Source organism: Cebus imitator, unplaced genomic scaffold (genome assembly GCF_001604975.1).
Source record: "Cebus imitator isolate Cc_AM_T3 unplaced genomic scaffold, Cebus_imitator-1.0 Scaffold19, whole genome shotgun sequence".
Classification (NCBI taxonomy): domain Eukaryota; kingdom Metazoa; phylum Chordata; class Mammalia; order Primates; family Cebidae; genus Cebus; species Cebus imitator.
In genome coordinates this window covers 840100-854723 of record NW_016107334.1, presented here as the reverse complement: position 1 = coordinate 854723, position 14624 = coordinate 840100, and the positions used below count along the sequence as shown (strand labels likewise).

Sequence of the window (14624 nt, the reverse complement as noted above, 5' to 3'; positions counted from 1 at the left end):
AAAAAAAAAAAAAACCAGTAGAGTAAGATGTTGTATTAATGGAAATTTATGCAGCTCATTCCTGTGGTTATGGAAGAGAATATCCCTATTCTTAGGAAATATAGTGGAGTAGTTAAGGGTAGAGGGTCATGAGGTATGTGACTGACCCTCAAATGGTTCAGAAAAACAAGGCATGCATGTGTGTGTGCATGTGTGTGTACATGTGTGTGCATGTGCGTGTACATACATGTAGAGAAAGAGTGAGCAAATAGTCGAGTCTGAGTTAGAGTATATAGTATTCTTTTGTTGTTGTTGTTGTTGAGACATAGTCTCACTCTGTCGCCTGGCTGGAGTGCAGTGGTATGATCTCACCTCATGGAAACTTCTGCCTCCTGGGATTCAAAAGATCCTCCCACCTCAGCCTCTGTAGCAACTGGGATTGCAGGCACGTGCCACCACACCGAGCTAATTTTTTGAATTTTTAGTAGAGACGGGGTTTTGCTCTGTGGGCTATGCCAGTCTCGAACTCCTGGCCTCAAGTGATCCACCCATCTTGGGCTCCCAGAGTGCTGGGATTACAGGCATGAGCCACTGCGCCCAGCCAGAGTGTAGTGTTCTTTGTGCTATTTCTGTTTGAGCAACTTTTTGTAAGTTTAGAATTATTTCCAAATAAAAAGTTAAAAGGAAAAGAGACTTCAGGGCCCCGTCCCGGCCCCGCCCACCTGCCTCCCGGGGGATTCCTCCGTCCCCACCTCTTCCCCTCCCCCTGCTGCTCCAGCTGCTCTGGCCTTCCTCCTGCCTGGGTCCCACACTTTAGGGTCTTTGCCTGTGATGTTCCCTCCAACTGGGATGCTGTTCCTGCAGAATGGCCAGCAGATCTCAGCAAATTGTCACTTCATTAGAGAGGCTTCCTGACCACCCATTTAAGACAGAATCTCTCCCTATGGCACCCTTTTCTTTCCTAGGTTCTTTCCCTTACGACATCTTTTTTCTTTCATGGTTTTTATTCTAATATATTTGTTTGTTTGTCTGTCCCACTCCGCTGTAAAACTCCAAGAAGGCAGAGCCATTCCTGTTTCATTCCTGGTGGTATTCCCAGCACCTAGGAGAGTGCCCAGATCGACTTCTGGTTAATAGCCGTGGATGAACAAGTGATTGTTACTTACTCAGGAGCACCCAGGTGTACCAGCTGAGCGGTGGTCCAGGAGCCCAGGTGGGATTTCCCAGCCTGTTTCCCTCCAGGATTCCCTGGAGGCCCAGGCCAAGGCCATAGGCCCCTCAGCTAGCAGCTACCTGGAGGAGGCTTAGCGGGCTTGGCACACTGAAGGGCAGGGGTACAGGTAAGTGTGGGAGAGCTGTGGGTCCTGGCCAGGGCGGTGCTCCGAGCTTTGTCTGAGTTTAGCTTCGGTGCCGAGTTTACGTGAACAAATGCACCAGGGCTTGGGTTTCTCAATGTGCAGCTGATTTCATGTGTCCTCATGTTGCAGCTTTATCACATTTCCACTGTCGTGGAGAAGAACTGATGGGTGACAGACTGGAAGAGAGGTGTGAAAGAGAGGGAGGTGACAGATTCAGATGACAATTCCAGAAGCAGGGAGGGGAGCTGACAGGTGTCAGGATGGCCATGCTGTTGACAAACACAAAGAAGCAGTGGGAGGAGTTGGCTATGCCCCAGGGAGGTGGTGGGTCTGGCCTGGCCGTGGTGCATGTGAGAAGATGGGGGGGGAGGGGGGGTAGAGGACGAGGTGGGGGAGAAGTGGAGCCTGGTGGTGGGGACTTGGAGCTGGGGTCTAAGATTGGGCAGCTCTGAAGATAGAGCTGTGAGTTGCCATGTGGGAAAGAACGGGCAGAAAGACACAAGCCGAGAGCTGGCTGTGCCTGGAGCTAGCAGAGAAGATGAGGAAGGGGGCACCGGGAGGTAGGAGCCCCTGGGAAAAGACAGCATCACCACATATGGGGTGGGGTTTTCACACCGCATGAGGGGTGTCTTCTGCCTGTTATTTAGTGAAGCTATGTGGCAGGGGTGAGGCTGAAGAGGATCAAGGGAGCCACTGGTGCCGGGGGAGGGGTGTGTGGTTTCAGGGCTGCCGTGGCCTCTGTGTGGCCTCTGCGTGGCAGTCCTCACCTTCCAGGTCCTTCCTCCCTGCCTGTGCCTTCTCACCCATTCTGTCTTCTCCCTGCTGTGGTGGTTGCCCTATTTCCCTTTTTCACCCCGTCTGGGGGTGTCTCCTTTTTTCTCTCCCCTCCGTCAGGCACCCACTTCCTTCTCCTTGGGAACCTCCCCAGTTCGTCCTCTTGCTTCCTGTCTCTTTATCTGTCAAGCTGGTCTCAATTCAGTATCACAATGTATCCATTTATGAATTTCTGATTCATAAAGTTTGGTGCTACCTAAAATGATTTTTAGGCTGGGTGCAGTGGCTCACACCTGTAATCCCAGCACTTTGGGAGGCCAAGGTGGCTGGATCACTTGAGGTCAGGAGTTTGAGACCAGTTTGGCCAACATGGGAAAATCCCCTACTCTGCTAAAAATCCAAAAATTAGCCAGGCGTGGTGGTGCACACCTGTAATCCCAGCTACTCGACAGGCAGAGGCAGGAGAATCGCTTGAACCTAGGAGGCGGAAATTGCAGAGAGCCAAGATCACACCACTGCACTCCAGCCTGGGCAACAGAGTAAGTGAGACTCTGCCTCAAAAAAACAAAAAAAAAATTTTTTTAAAGATTTTTAATAGTGATGATTTGAGGGTCCAAACTGTATTGACCATCAGCCAAGGCCAGAACCTCTCAGATCCACAGTTTCTTTGTCGGTCAGATGGGAGAGAGTAGCAGCGCTTGGCCAGTGTTTACATAACAGCACTTGGCCAGCGCTGTGGCTCACATATACTGGGAATAACCCAATCAGAGCCCTAGGCGGAGGCAGCCGGCTCTTCAGCAACTACCCGATCATGTTAGTTATTATTCTCTTTTTCTAGACTGACAAAGTTGCATTGGCTTGGGTCAGCAGGATGACCCTCAGTCCCCCTCCCCAGCTTCAGTGTCTCCACCACGTCTCTAACAAGGTGCTGATACTTACACACCCTCATGGAAGGAGTGCTTGCTCCCTTTTGGGAAGCCCAATACCTGCATTTACTATCCTCTCCTTTTATGCCGGGAGATGTGCACCCACCAGTCACCTGTCATCTTGGATCTTCTTAGATATCCTGTACTTTTTTTTTTTTTTTTGAGACGGAGTTTCACTCTTATTGCCCAGGCTGGAGTGCAATGGTGCAATCCCAGCTCACTGCAACCTCCGCCTCCCAGGTTCAAGTAATTCTCCTGCCTGAGCCTCCCGGGTAGCTGGGATTACAGGCATTTGCCACCACGCCTGGCTAATTTTGTATTTTTTAAAGTAGAGATGAGGTTTCTCCACATTGGTCAAGCTGGTCTCAAACTCCCAACCTCAGGTCATCCGCCTGCCTTGGCCTCCCAAAGTGCTGGGATTACAGGTGTGAGCCACCGCGCCCGACCGACCCTGTACTTTAAATAACATTTGCACCCTAAGATGGGCACTCTAAGGCTCACAGTGGTGAGGTGTTTGGCTCCTCCATGCAGTGGTGCACCTAAACGGGTCTGTTGAATTCTAAAGTCCCACGGCCTGCTGCCTGTGGGTGAGCACGTCCTTTATCAAAGGGAGCCTGCTTCGGCCTCATGACACAGTCCTTCAGGTGTTTGAAGCCAGAGCTGCCTCCTTCCTGGGTCAGCTCCTGAAATGTGTCCCACTCCTCCCTTGGTCTTCCAGGAAGTTCCTGGAGTCCAGGCCCTCGTGGCTCCTCCTTGGGCCAGCCTCCCTGAAGTCACTGCCCTCAGCGGTTCACCCAGGCCCGGGAGCCCCAGCCCGCAGAGAAGCCGCGTGCTCAGCGGCCACAGCCACCGCCGCACCTCAGGCCTCCAAGGGCACTGCCAGGGTGAGTCCCCGGCTGGCTCCGTGCCTGCTGCCTGCTGTGGGACCCATGCCTGGGGAGCCACAATCAGGCCAAGCCAGCTGGACCAAGCCCATTTCCGGGCTCCTCTGGAAACGAGATGGCCAGCAGGCTTCACCAATCCCCTGGGTAGAAACGAGGCCTGCACAGCTGCTGACGGCCTGGAGCCAGGAACAGGGAAGGCACCTCGGGGCCGGCCCTTACCCTAATCCCCCGGGAATCACCTTGCTGCCCAGGAACTCGGCTTGGTGACCCACATGGTCAGGAAGCCCTGTGCCCTCTGACTCCTAACCACAGCCACCGTGAGTGGAGCCAGGGAAAGGGGAGGGTTGAGATTAGGGGGAGTGGTCGGTGGCTGGGGGCTCAGACCCCAGGGCTGCTCCTCTCCAGCCTTAGTCTCCTCATCTGTAGAATGGGGGCCATCACAGCGCCTCCGTCACAGGTGGTGGTGGTAATTAAAGGAGGGAGTGCACGTGTGATTGGACAGGCCGCCACTGTCTCTTGCCAGGATTCTTTCCCTACACCCCTCTCCTCTGTCGCTTCCTGCTCCAGTGGCCAAGGCCTCTCCAGGAGAACTAGCAGGGGAAACTCAAGGCCCCCCTTAATGCTGGGGCTCTCTCCCCACTTCCATCCTTCCCCATCCCTTTCAAAAACCCTCCTCTCGGGCCACACAGAACCACTATCCCTCCTCGAAACACCACCTGCTTTTGGTGGCCCCCTTGGCTGCTCAGCTTCTCCCCTCCTCACCATCCACCGCTTCCCAGGAAACGATCACAGATCTCTTCTGCCCAGAGCACTTGGCCTCACTGAGGCCCTGGGTACCAGGGTGCCCTTCTCTGCTCCCAGAAAGTCTGAGGACAGAGACCCAGGATATTCAACTTGTTTATCCAGAGTGACCATATGGCTTATCCCTGGGTCCCAGCGAACTACCGCCAGCACCACCTTCACTCTCAGAGGTGTCCTCATTGGGATGGTAAATTATATGATCACACTACAGATAAGTGCTTGTTGCATGAATACGTGAAGGTGGCATGTGAAAGGCGGGGGGGGGGGGCGAGTGGTGGGAGGAGGATAAGCGCTGGGGAGATGTAAGGACTGTGCCCCCCGCTGGTGAGGTCTGCAGCTCCTATTACAGGATCTCTTTGTTTTTGAAAGGGAGAGAGATAGGGATCCACTCTGTCACCTAGGCTGGAGTACAGTGGTGCTGTCACAGCTCACTGTAGCCTCACACTCCTGAGCTCAAGCGATCCTCCCACCCCGGCCTCCCAAAGTGTGCTGGGATTACAGGTGTGAGCCACCGCACCCAGCCTATTTAAGCTCTTTTTTTCCTTCTTTTTTTTTGAGATGGAGTCTTGCTCTGTCATCCAGGCTGGAGTGCAGTGGTGTGATGTCGGCCCACTGCAACCTCCCCCTCCTGGGTTCAAGCGATTCTCCTGCCTCAGCCTCCTGAGTAGCTGGGACTACAGTTGCGAGCCACCATGCCGGGCTAATATTTTGTATTTTAGTAGAGATGACGTTTCACTGTGTTGGCCAGGGTAGTCTCTATCTCCTGACCTCGTGCTGGGATTGCAGGCATGAGCCACCATGCCTGGCCCTATTTAAGGTCTTGAGGTCCTCCACTGCCCAGACACACTGGGCCCATGGGGGGCCCTGTCCCTTATGCTCTGGGGTCAAGCGGTCAACAAGAGTGGGAAGGCAGGGAGAGAAACAGGCAAAAGAGGGCCTCAAGCTTGCCCGGCCCACTGTTTGCTGGCAGGTCCCCGACTGAGGAGAGGAAAGGCAGGCAATGTGAACGGTGGATTCGAAGCCTGAATCCCAAGGCTGCAGCGGTCAAGATATCTTTTAAAACAGCCCTACATGGAGCTCAGGAGAGGGAGGCTGCGGTCTCCCCAGCAGGGGGCACAGCCCTTGTTGGTTGCTTCCCTTCTTCTAGGCACCAGGTAACTATTCACGCAGCTCATGATAGCCCTAACTTTTTGGCAGCCACTTCATATGCCTGGCTCCCATCAAGCCTGCAGCCCCGCAAACTCAGTCTTTTTTCATGCAGGCTGCCATTCTGAACATGTGCAGTTGTTTACTTGGAGATAGAGAATCCCCTGTTGCCAAGAGCGTCTAAGCCATGGAGGAAACACCAGTTGATATAGCGGCTTTAAGGTCCCTTCCAAAACTCACAGTCAGGGACTACATGAACACCACCGGCTAGAATAATTGTTGGCTGATGGCGGATAGAGTGGAAAATCAGAAAGTGCCAGGGCATGGGAAGAGCACTGGGCTAGGAGCCTGGAGGTTGGGCAGCTCTGAGTGACCTTGGCTATCTCTCCCTGCTCCTGAGTCCTAGGGCACCTGTGTTTAGGGCCCTTGTAGCAATTGTTCCATTATGAAATGAGGATCCTTCCCCAGCTCGGTGCCACAATCTCACCCTCATCCCTGTGAGGGAGGCCCTACCATCATTCTCTAGAGGAGGAAATTGAGGTTCAGGAAGGTTGACGTTTGCCTGAGGCCACCCAGCTGATTTACAGCAGAGCCAGGAGAGAAAGAGAGGCCTGTGATGGCAAGGTCATGCTCTTAACTACAGCACAGCCCATACCAGAAAATTCAGGTGCTTGTTTTCCCTCTCCAAGCCAAAAGGGGATGGGTGTCCTGGCCTCCTGGCCCCCCACTGTCCCCACAACACCTCTGCCCGCAGCAGGGCCAGCTGGCCACTGAGCCGTCACTGTGGCCCTCGGCATGGAACCAGGAGCCAGGTCACCCACCGATTGGTAATGGAGTGAGAGGACTCGGGTCTTTTTAGGGTACCAGGCAGGGCTCTCTGGCAGGGATGCTGGGGGCATCTGACGGCTGGGAGGGCAGTCAAATAAAAACCTCACCCTGGTGTTTTCTACTAGTTTGTTGTTGTTTTGAGATGGAGTGTCGCTCTGTCACCCAGGCTGGAGTGCAGTGGTGCGATCTCAGCTCACTGCAACCTCCACCTCCCAGGTTCAAGCGATTCTCCTGTCTCAGCTTCCAGAGTAGCTGGGATTACAGGCGAATGCTGCCACGCCTGGCTAATTTTTTGCATTTTAGTAGAGATGGGTTTCACCTTGTTGGCCAGGCTGGTCTCGAACTCCTGAGCTCAGGCAATCCACCCGCCTCAGCCTCCCAAAGTGATGGGATGACAGGCATGAGCCGCCGCGCCCGCCCCCTGCTAGTTTTTCACGGGGAAAAGGGGTTTGTTCCCACGCCTGTCCTGCAGAGGCCGGTGAGCTTGGCGGCCCGCGGCAGGTGGGGAGCTGTGCGGAGAGGCCTCGGGGGCCTGTGGGCGGCGGGACTTACTCGGGTAGCGATAGTAGAATTCGTTCTCCTGATCGCTGAGGTTCCTGCGCACCCTCCCGGTCCACCAGTGGGCGTCGGCCTGGAAGTCGTAGCGCACGAACACCCCAAAGAGAATCACCATAGCCCCCTGCAGGAGCAGGCAGGTGAGCGGCAGCCGCCAGCGGAGGTTGGTGTTCCAGGCCATGCTGAGGGGTGCGGGGCTGGGCTGGCGCTCGGCCGGCGGGGCTTTTGAGACCTGGGCAGGGGGCGGGGCAGCCGCGTGGGGCACTGAGCTGCGGACCCGGGAACCGCCCGCGCACTCGCCCGACGTTGGTGGGGCGGGGCGGAGGGAGGGTGGGGAACCCTAGCCGAGGGCCCCGGAAGATCCCCGAGTCGTGCTGGGGGACAGCTGCAGGAGCGGGAGCCAATAAGGCAGCTGGCGGGGCGGGGGGGATCCAGGAGCCCCAACTTGTGTGTGGCCCGTTCACCATGGGGCCTTTCTCCTTTTGTACTGCTGAACAGAGAAAAGGGGATCATTGGCCTCCCAGGGAGATCAGAATGAAGGAATCCCCAGACCTAAGCATCATCGTCACCATCATCATCATCTGCATCAGCATCTGTCCTTTCTTTTTCTGATTACGAAATTCACGCAGTGCATGTGGAAAACAAGCAATGGCTGGGACGGAGCCCCTGGGAGACAGGCAGCTCTCTGCGATGTGCTACCAGGCTTGATCCTGGAACAGAAAGACGATGCGAATGGGAAAACTGGTAAAATCCGAAGAAAGCCTGAAAATTCCCAGGTTGGTTCCTTAGTTGGGACAAGTGTGCTATGGTTACATAAAATGTTAACCGTATGGCAAACTGGGTAAGGGCTACATGGGAACTGTCTTTGCCACTTTTCTGTAAATCTAAAATTATTCAAAAATACAAGGGTATTATGGGAAAAAATGTATAAACGATTGTAAAAACAGCTTAAGAGTTTTTCACAAGTTCATTAATCTATGATCAGGAACTGTCTTTTGGTTAAAATCTGTGACCTTGATATGAGTTAACCATAATATTTAGGTAAAATCTATGCTTAGTCTGTATATTGTCAAAATAAATTAGATTTTCTAATTTTTCTTTAAAAATACAGGGATATTGTAGAGATTTTTGGAAAATACAGAAAAACACAAAGAAGAAAGTGAACACCATCTGTAATTCCACCCCCTAGAGGCAATACTGTATTTTGGTGAATGTACACTTGTCTTTTTTTTAGCTCATTGAAGACGGGCTAGAGGGGACGGGGGGAGTGTTTCAAACGATCATACTAATTTATAGCCTTTTTTAGTCCTTTAATATTTTGTAAATATCTTCCCATATTATTCTTCTACAACATTTTTTTTTTTTGAGACAGGGTCTCGCTCTGATGCCCAGGCTGGAGTGTGGTGGCTTGATCATGGCTCACTGCGTTCTTGATCTCCTGGGCTCAAGCAGTCCTCCCACCTCAGCCTCCCAAGTAACTGAAACCACAGCCATGTGCCACCAGGCCCAGCTAATTTTCTGATTTTTTTTTTTTTTTTAGTGGTGGGGGTCTCCCTATGTTGCCCAGGATGGTTTTGAGCTTCTGGGCTCGTGACCCTTCCACCTCAGCCTCTCAAAGTGCTGGGATTACAGGTGTGAGCCACCACACCCAGCCCGCCACAGCATCACTTTTAATAGCAGGATATACTGTGTTTTTTCTAGACAATCCCCTAGTGTTAGGTGATGAGCAATGAGGTCATTTTTATTTGTTTAGTATTATAAATAATGCTGTCATGAACATCCAGGTATGTAAGTCTTTGCACAACTTTCTGTGAATTCCTAGAGCCAGAGTTGTTTTGATACGTACGTGTAGATTTTCTCCCGGAAAGATTTTACCAAACAAAGCATGCACCCTATGAGTCAGGTGTCAGTGACTTTTCCCATGCACTCTTGCCAGTGCTGGCTTTAAAAATACTTTACCAGTTGAAATCCCAGATTTGTAAAAGCCACTAAGCCATGTATAACACCTGAGGCTAATCGGGGTGCTTGGAAGTTGAGTGTGGCCACACCGTGCCAGTGTGGGGTACTAGGATATTTCCACTCCCTTGGCAAAGAAACAGCCAGACACTGCATGAGCAATATCAGCAATAGGAGCCATGTATTTAGTTTCTGCAGTTGCCAGATTCCTTAGCTATGTTTGTTAATTCTCAACTAACCACTTGCAAAGTGTTTGGCAGCTGCAGAAACTTAATACATGGTCCCTTTGCTGATATCCTAGGTGCGTCCTGCAGTTGAAAAGCATGAGTTTTCAGATGGGCTAAAGAACCGGCTGAGATTCAAACCCTAAACTGTCCGATTTCAAAGGCTATAGTCTTTCTACTGTGCCATTCTGCCCATCCCCTCTGGAAGGAGCTAGAAGGAGGGTTTGTCTTCAGCCATGCGTATTCACTGCTGGGGAGAAAAACATCTACGTACAGGGCAATGCGAATAAGCAGAGGGAGGGAGACAAGGGCTGGGATGGGGGAGGCTGCTGCAAGATTCGTGGGCGTCTAGGTCCCACACAGGAGTGGTACAGTTGTGGGATAGAGAGCAGTGGGTGGCGTGGTTCCTGAAGCCCAGGCTGGGAGGAGGCAGGTGGAAGGCTTGCTTTAAGGATAGGGGAGCTGGGGAGTCATGCTCATTGTAAGAACTGCCCCCATCCAGTCTAACCCAGACCTTCTCCAGAGTCCCCTAGCACACCTGTGGTGCTGGAACCCAGGGGGCCCTCCTTGGGGGACTCCTTCCTGGGGCAGGGCACAGGGCTCAGGAGGGAGATGCTGACTGGGACCCCTGAAGAGGCTTCAGTGGGACAGACCTGGAGCCACAGCCAATCACAGTCACCCTCCCACCCCCACAGCCAGCACGAGAAGGCTGTTTGCCCTTGACCTTCCTATTTAGTAGACTAAAGGTACAAATGAGGGGCTTCAGACTACCAAGAGGATACAAGGTTGAAGGGAGACACTGTTATCACATGGCTTTTTTCTCGGGTTACATTTAGGTAACCCATATAGGTCATCATGAATTAACATTCAAAAACAAATCCCGGCCGGGCGTAGTGCTTCACACCTGTAATCCCAGCACTTTGGGAGGCCGAGACAGGTAGATCATTTGAGGTCAGGAGTTTGAGACCAGCCTGGCCAACATGGTGAAACCTGGTCTCTACTAAAAATACAAAAATTAGCCGTGTATAGTGGCACGCACCTGTAATCCAGCTACTCGGGAGGCTGAGGCACCTGACCCTGCGTGAGGTCCTGCCATCCTAGTGCCCCTGCATAATATTTAAGGAGGCGAGACCACAGCAGCAGCTGCTAACACAGCTCTGCAGGCTCTGCGGGCCCAGTTACTGGAGGTCCAAGTTGGAAGGTGGGCTAGGACAGGAGCTTTTGGGATGAGATGGACAGGGAGCACACCACCCTCTGAAGTCATTCATTCCCGAGGGGGGCCATGAACTCTGTTAAGACAGGGGTAACATCTGATTTATGTCTGTGTGAGGCACAGAAGAGGCACTTGGGGAGTGTTCTGGAAGGATGAAGGAAGGAATGAATAATATTCTTTGAGCACCTAGCGTATGCCAGCCGCTGTTCTGGGTGCTGAGACATGGCAGTGAACAAATGAAGCAACAATCCCGGTCCTGATGGAGCTGGCATTCTAGAAGGGTGGGGAAGGTTGGTGAATAAGCTGGTAGTATATACTTCACTTATCTACTGTGTTTCACAATAGGCAAAGCAGACAGCATGTGGGAAGGCGATATGTGCAGGGTGGAAGGGAAGAAAGTGGGAGAGAGGGGACCAGGAGTACCATGTACACTGAGTGGCCGAGGAAGGCCCCATGGAGGGAGGCAGGGAAATCGGTTCTTCTGCACATGCCCCAGTGCCACCCCGCGGCATTTTAATGTGACTGCCCTTTTCTTTTCTCTTCTTTTCTTTTTTTGAGACTGACTCTTCTTTTCTTTTTTTGAGACTCACTCTGTCACCAGGCTGGAGTGTATTGGCATGATCTTAGCTCACTGCAACCTCCACCTCCTAGATTCAAGCGATTCTCCTGCCTCAGCCTCCTGAGTAGCTGGGACTACAGGCATCCACCATCATGCCTGGCTAATTTTTGTATTTTTGTAGAGATAAGGTTTCACCATGTTGGCCAGGCTGGTCTTGAACTCTGGACCTTAGGTGATCCGCCCGCCTCGGCCTCCCAAAGTGCTGGGATTATAGGCATGAGCCACCGTGCCCGGCTATGACTGTCCTTTTCTGAACACCCCAGGCAGCTGTCCTTGGTATTGGTAGGGGCCAAGTTCTCAGTTTCTCCCCTGGGTGGCCAGTCATTTTATTTCTGGTGCTCCTAGGAGAAAAAATGGCCACTCTTACAGAAGCCTAAGAAAAATGTCTCCTTCCAGAACATTTTGTCTCCCGTTCACATGAGGCATGGCCAGCAGCCCGCCTGCCCACCTCAGGCCAGGCCCAGGTGCTCTGTGGAATGCCTGTCCTTGTGGATAGAGGGGACTGGGACTAGAGGGGCTTGATGAGCTGGCAGGAGGGTGGAGGTCTCTCTCCCACTCACCCTTTCCCAGCCTCCACGTCATGCGTTCGTCCACTGTTTCTTCCTCGCCCTTCTGCCCTTCTCATATCTGTCTGTGGTGTCTTCCTACATTAGAAAATGTCAGCATTCCAGGGCAAGGACACCTAGAAGAGACCCTATCTTGCAGTTGTTGGCCACTGTTTTTCCAAGTGAGTGAATGGATGAGTGGATTCTTTCAATTTATTCAGCTGTTTAAAACACATATGGAGCAACCACTGCACACAACTCCGTATCAAGCCAAATAGCTATGCAAGCTCCCCCACCCCCCAAGATTTGCACTATAGAAGAGGGGATACAAATTTGCTCCACTGGTTAAGGCAGAATGAGCACTTTCCTGTGTCACTGAGGAGCGCTTGATGGGTCCTGGGGTGATCAGGGTAGACTTCATGGAAGAGGTGAACTTTGATCTAGGATTTGCAGGGCAAGTGACAGGTAAACCTTCACCCTCTGCTCTTTGGCTTTTCTTGTCTCATGTACCCCCGACCGCATGATTCCAGGCTACTTCCCTCTTCCCACCCCAGCTTGGTACTTTAGTGGACAACCCAGAGGTGGAATTCTTGGCCTGTCTTCTGAGACCAGAGTTTAAGAAACCTGCTGCTCGTGTCTATCAGGCTAGGCGGGGGTTTTCCTAAGGAACCAGCCTCTTCCTCCTAAAATGTGTGTGCCTTGACAAGCAGGGATGACTGCCGACTGGGACGGGACGGTTCTCTCCCTGGCAGGGGAGAGGCAGGGTGTGGCGGCCACATTGGCAGGCAGGGAGGTGGATCCTGAGGCATAGGTGATTCAGACCGTCTTCCAGGCGAGGTGGAGTCCCCTGCGCTGGTGTGGCCGTGTTGAAGGCATGCTGCTGAGACTGACACTGCTGTCACCTTTCTCTCTACTCATCTCTCTTGATGGATGACTGTTGGCATCCTTGACAGCTTTGGCCTTGGTCCCACAAGCAGCCCGAGGCTGTGGCAAGACACTGGCCCAGGACGCAGAAGCTCTTGGGCTGGTCCCAGTTTCACAGATTTTGTCAGTAGGCACCCCCTCTCTGGGCCTGATCTGCAAATGGGTGCCTCCGTGTCTGCGCGGCTCAGCTTTCATTTTGCTGTGATGTTCAAAGGAGACCATGCAGCTTGTGATCAGCGCAGTGACCCAGAGGCTCTGGGAGGCCAGGGCTCCCATCCCAGCCCTGCCACTTCCTAGCCAGGTGACCCTGGGTCAGCTGCTTAACTCCTCTGGGCCTTGGTTTCCCCACCTATACAAGGGCAACAGGAGTTCCTGGGATGACTCTAATGCATAACAGTACTTTTAACCCCAAGCCTGGTAGGATGTACTTGATGAAGTGGCAGATCTTGTTATTTGCCACTAAAAATGAATGGGCGCCAAGCACAATGGCTCAGGCCTGTAATCCCAGCACTTTCGGAGGCTGACACAGGAGGATTGCTTGACCCCAGGAGTTTGAGACCAACCTAGGCAACATGGTGAAACCCCATCTCGAAAAAAACAAAGAGAGAAAGAAAGAAAATAAAGAAAAAGAAAGAAAGAGAGGAAGGAAGGAAGGAGGGAAGGAAGAAAGAAATAAAGAGAGAAAGAAAGAGAAGAGAAATTAATGAGAAAGTCTTCTGTAAATTGAAAAATATCACAAATAGAACTGGTGCTGCTTCCGTGATGGTGGGTAATGGCGCTCCCCTCTGGTGCTCTCTGAAAAGTCTGCGAGGGCGGGGCCCAGGAGAGGGAGTCCTACGCCCTCCCCAGAGTTGGGAATGGGATTAGGGCTGGGGGAAGGGGTTAGGGGCCCTGGGAAGCAGCTCTGGACATGCCTCCATCATCTTCAGTCCCTCAAAGCCACAGACTGTGCTGTCTCCCTGTACTCACGGGGAGATCTTCAGTGTAGGTGGCTTGTGGAGTGAGGGGAAAGGGTGTAGGTCTCTCTGCAAAACTCTCTTCCATGACAGCTTATGGGATTGAAAATAAGAACCGCAACAGTGGGGAGCCAGACATCACGTGCTGCTCCCTGATGAGCTGCTCCAAGAAGGACACAAGCCCGAACGTGCCGTTCCTGCCAAAGATGCATACCCGGAATTTAGTCATGCAGAAGCAGCAGACAAACCCAAACTGAGGGGTATTCTGCAACACAACTGGTCTGGAGTCTTAAAAAGAAATGTAGGTGTCATAGACGTCAAAAGAAAATAAAAATAAAAAACAAGGAGGGCAACACTTCTGGGTGAAAGAGACATGACAAATCCATGAAATGCTTTGATTGATTCTTAATTGGCTCCCGGATCAAAACAAAAACCTTAAAAAAAGTACTAGTGGTACAACTGAGGAAAATGAAGTAAGAGCGGTATGTTAACTGATGGGATTTATTAACGCAAAGTGTTTTGAGGGTCATCGTGGTGCTGTAGTTATGAGGGAGTCTGTTTTTGCCTCTGGGAGATACCTGCTTTAGAGGTAAAATGTCATATGTCTCCAACACACACAAACATATATCCTGAGAGAAACGAAACAAAAGTGGTGAATCCAGGTGAAGGGCTTATGCAACTTCACTGTACGTTTTTGCAACTTTTCTGTTGGCTTGAAAATTTGTAAAACAGGCTGGGCACGGTGGCTCATGCCTGTAATCCCAGCACTTTGGGAGGCCCAGGCAGGCGGATCATGAGGTCAAGAGATCAAGACCATCCTGGCCAACATGGTAAAACCCCATCTCTACTAAAAATACAAAAATAAGCTGGGCGTGGTGGCACACGCCTGTAGTCCCAGCTACTTGGGAGGCTGAGGCAGGAGAATTGCTTGAACCC

At 52.1% G+C, this 14624-nt stretch overlaps 1 protein-coding gene across 1 annotated transcript in view; it reads right to left on the bottom strand.

Annotated features, from left to right (window-relative positions):
* RHCG (Rh family C glycoprotein) overlaps positions 1-14624 on the bottom strand; it is a 78310-nt gene that overhangs the window by 21471 nt on the left and 42215 nt on the right. The window contains exons 4-5 of the mRNA XM_037735159.1: positions 9946-10084; positions 7249-7741 (exon numbers count right to left, since the gene is read on the bottom strand). Coding sequence (XP_037591087.1) covers positions 7249-7741; positions 9946-10084 — 632 coding nt within the window. The remainder of the gene's footprint in view (positions 1-7248; positions 7742-9945; positions 10085-14624) is intronic.